This window comes from Eimeria mitis, genomic scaffold (genome assembly GCF_000499745.2).
Source record: "Eimeria mitis Houghton genomic scaffold, Emh_scaff7071, whole genome shotgun sequence".
In the NCBI taxonomy this organism is placed as follows: domain Eukaryota; phylum Apicomplexa; class Conoidasida; order Eucoccidiorida; family Eimeriidae; genus Eimeria; species Eimeria mitis.
Genome location: NW_024015914.1, coordinates 1 through 2,510, shown reverse-complemented (window position 1 = coordinate 2,510; position 2,510 = coordinate 1). Strand labels below are relative to the sequence as shown.

At 49.4% G+C, this 2,510-nt stretch overlaps 1 protein-coding gene across 1 annotated transcript; it reads right to left on the bottom strand.

The window, feature by feature from the left end:
• Positions 1-781: 781 nt before the first annotated feature.
• Positions 782-1,712, bottom strand: EMH_0090230 (replication factor A protein 3 domain-containing protein, putative; the record flags this gene model as incomplete). The annotated part of the gene is made up of 4 exons (XM_038022988.1): positions 782-855; positions 1,065-1,199; positions 1,379-1,485; positions 1,684-1,712. 4 exons carry the CDS (start codon positions 1,710-1,712, stop codon positions 782-784), a joined length of 345 nt encoding a protein of 114 aa, XP_037878842.1.
• Between the last annotated feature and the right edge of the window lie 798 nt (positions 1,713-2,510).

Here is a 2,510-nt window from a genome sequence, read left to right as displayed (position 1 = left end):
CAGCCTCTCCCTTGCCTTTTGTAGCAAATGCAAAGACTGTTAAGGTTGAGCGCTGTGTGTGTTCTCCCCATCTAAAGGGAGACAAACCAAGATATGGAGCAAGGCTCACTCCGGAGCGGCTCGTGCACACGTCTTTGAATTTGTAGTGACTGTGGCAGTCATCAACTGGTCCTGCATACTTCTACTCCAGCTGTTTGTGCATAAACGGGGGTAAGGGAGGGACAGGGGAAAAACTACGGCGTCAACTGCAGTCAAGCAGCTCAGCTGCTCTATGCATAGCTACACAGAAACATGTGGACCCTTGACTAGGACTCATCCCATAGCCCTTTGTTTCGTTGCTAGTTATGTGCATAGGATCGTTGGCTGTGGAAGCGTTTGAAAGAGTCATTTGCTAGTGGTTAACACTTTGTAGTAGCATCGTTGATCCCACAAATGCGCTATGCGCGTAAAGTTGTAAAGTTGTATGAATGCCTGTGCTTGCCCGTGTCAGCTGTTTGTGACGATAGTTGAAAATGAAGAATCTCCGTATCGTAAGCACTACAGACAACACAGAGGGAAGGAAGATTATGCTGTTGGTGGGCTTGCCGCAGCCAATACAGCTGTTCGGTCTCAGCGACTCCCAGCACCGATCCACTTCGAAGAATCTATAGAAAGTACAACATATGTTGCTCGGGATCTCCCGCATTCGAAAATGCTTCTGCCGCAATCTAGCAGGAGTAGCTACGGCTACCAGCACCAATGAGGACGAGCAACAGCAGTGACAGCCACTTGGCAATGCCGTCTATTCCGCCTCAAACATCTGGCTGAACTGAGGGTGGAAGGTCGCTGTTGTGGCTGCATCAGCAAGCTCAATGTCTGTACACCCCACAAGAAACACAACCCAAGTTCAGCGTGATACAGAGGTATGTTCCACAAGTCACAGGTCCTATTCTATTAACAACAATATATGATGTTGGCAGAGGAACTAAATGCACAGTCATTGCACTTCATGATATACGGGCATGAATATGTTGCCCGTCCGGAGCAGATAGAGGTAAGGGAGAAATGCATGATTCGAAACCCACCTAGGTTGTCACCTAAAGGGATAGTTTGGTCGTGCTCTCCCTGCTTGATTGTCAGGTCATCTTGCACTGTTGCCACCACTTCCACGTAACGGCAGGGTGGCGGGGTCCCACGAAGGAAGCACTTTACACATTTGCCTACAGCAGCGAAATTCCCAGAATTCGGGTGGGACCTAGCACAGGTGTTGCTGTAACAGGAAGATTTGTGAGCTCTCCTGCACTTTGCTAGCCAGGCAGTCGGTTGGTTTGCATGCACTATGATCTGACTGGAGAAGTCCGCGCAACCCGGGTGTCCGTTTGGGTTACGGTGTACGTACCTTCAGAAGCCTCAAGGATAATGGCGTCTTCCTCGGCTTCCTTTATACGTCCAATGAAGCGAATTCGCTTCCCAACGAAATCACCAATTCTGCCGTACGGCACTCGCCTGCACCCGACAGCAGAGCGAACAGAACTGCAGCAATGAGTTGTTCAGCTCAACCAACCAAATCACATGGATGAATTCTGCAATTCCACCCGAAACACAGAAACGAGGATAAGGACGAAGCCGATGCAGAGTGGCGGTCCGGGGAAACCAGAAAAAGCGTGCCATCAGACGCCAGGGAAGGAAGCCACGCATCTGTACCTGGCAGCTTTCGGAGCCTCCATTTGCATGCATGAAGAAATATAGAAGAAAGCGAAAGGAAAGGACGAACTGATGGAAACTGACTTATTAGGGGGCCCTTCGTAGAAGGGCTTGGGGGGTGGGGTTGTTGTGAGCGCCGCAGAGTGCAGCGAAAGGCGACAGGAAACAGGAGCCTGCTATTACTGTTTCTTCCTCCTTCGTGCAGTGTTTGTCGTTTAGTAGTCATTTGTGGAAAAAAGGAGATTGTACTTGTGTTTCTCTAGTCGTAAACGCTGGCACCACGCGCTGCCCCCTACTGACGAGGAGGCGAGCAATGTGCCGTTTGGTGGCTTCGAGGCCCTGTCTAGGCGAGTAGTTATGATGACGCAGTTACATTTACAACTTGATTTACTGCATCAAGTGTGTAAGAACGCCGAGTTGGTCGTATAGTTGTAAACGTTCCTGCGGCGACCGAGGACGGGTGTTCGCTGGAGTGCGCGCGAGCGTATGTTGTTCACATACAAGTTGAAACTTGAATTCCACCAAAACAAGTTGATATTTCGTGATCGTTCATGGGTTTGTGTAAGCCTTTAAACTCTGCCTGTGGGCCTCGTTGCATGGAGGGCCTAACTTTCGTCAATACAGAGTCCTTCTGATGTTGATTCGCGTACTTCTAGTTGTGTCCGCACTGGATACTGAGGTTGTTACACACATACACTTCTATCAGCAGTTTTGTTTCAGGTAGTCGTCGAAATTACTTGTGATAGCATTGGCACGTTGAGCGGAAATCTACATATTATGCCGCCGCTTCAGAACGCAGCTTCACGTCCTTTAGCTGGTTTTTCTGT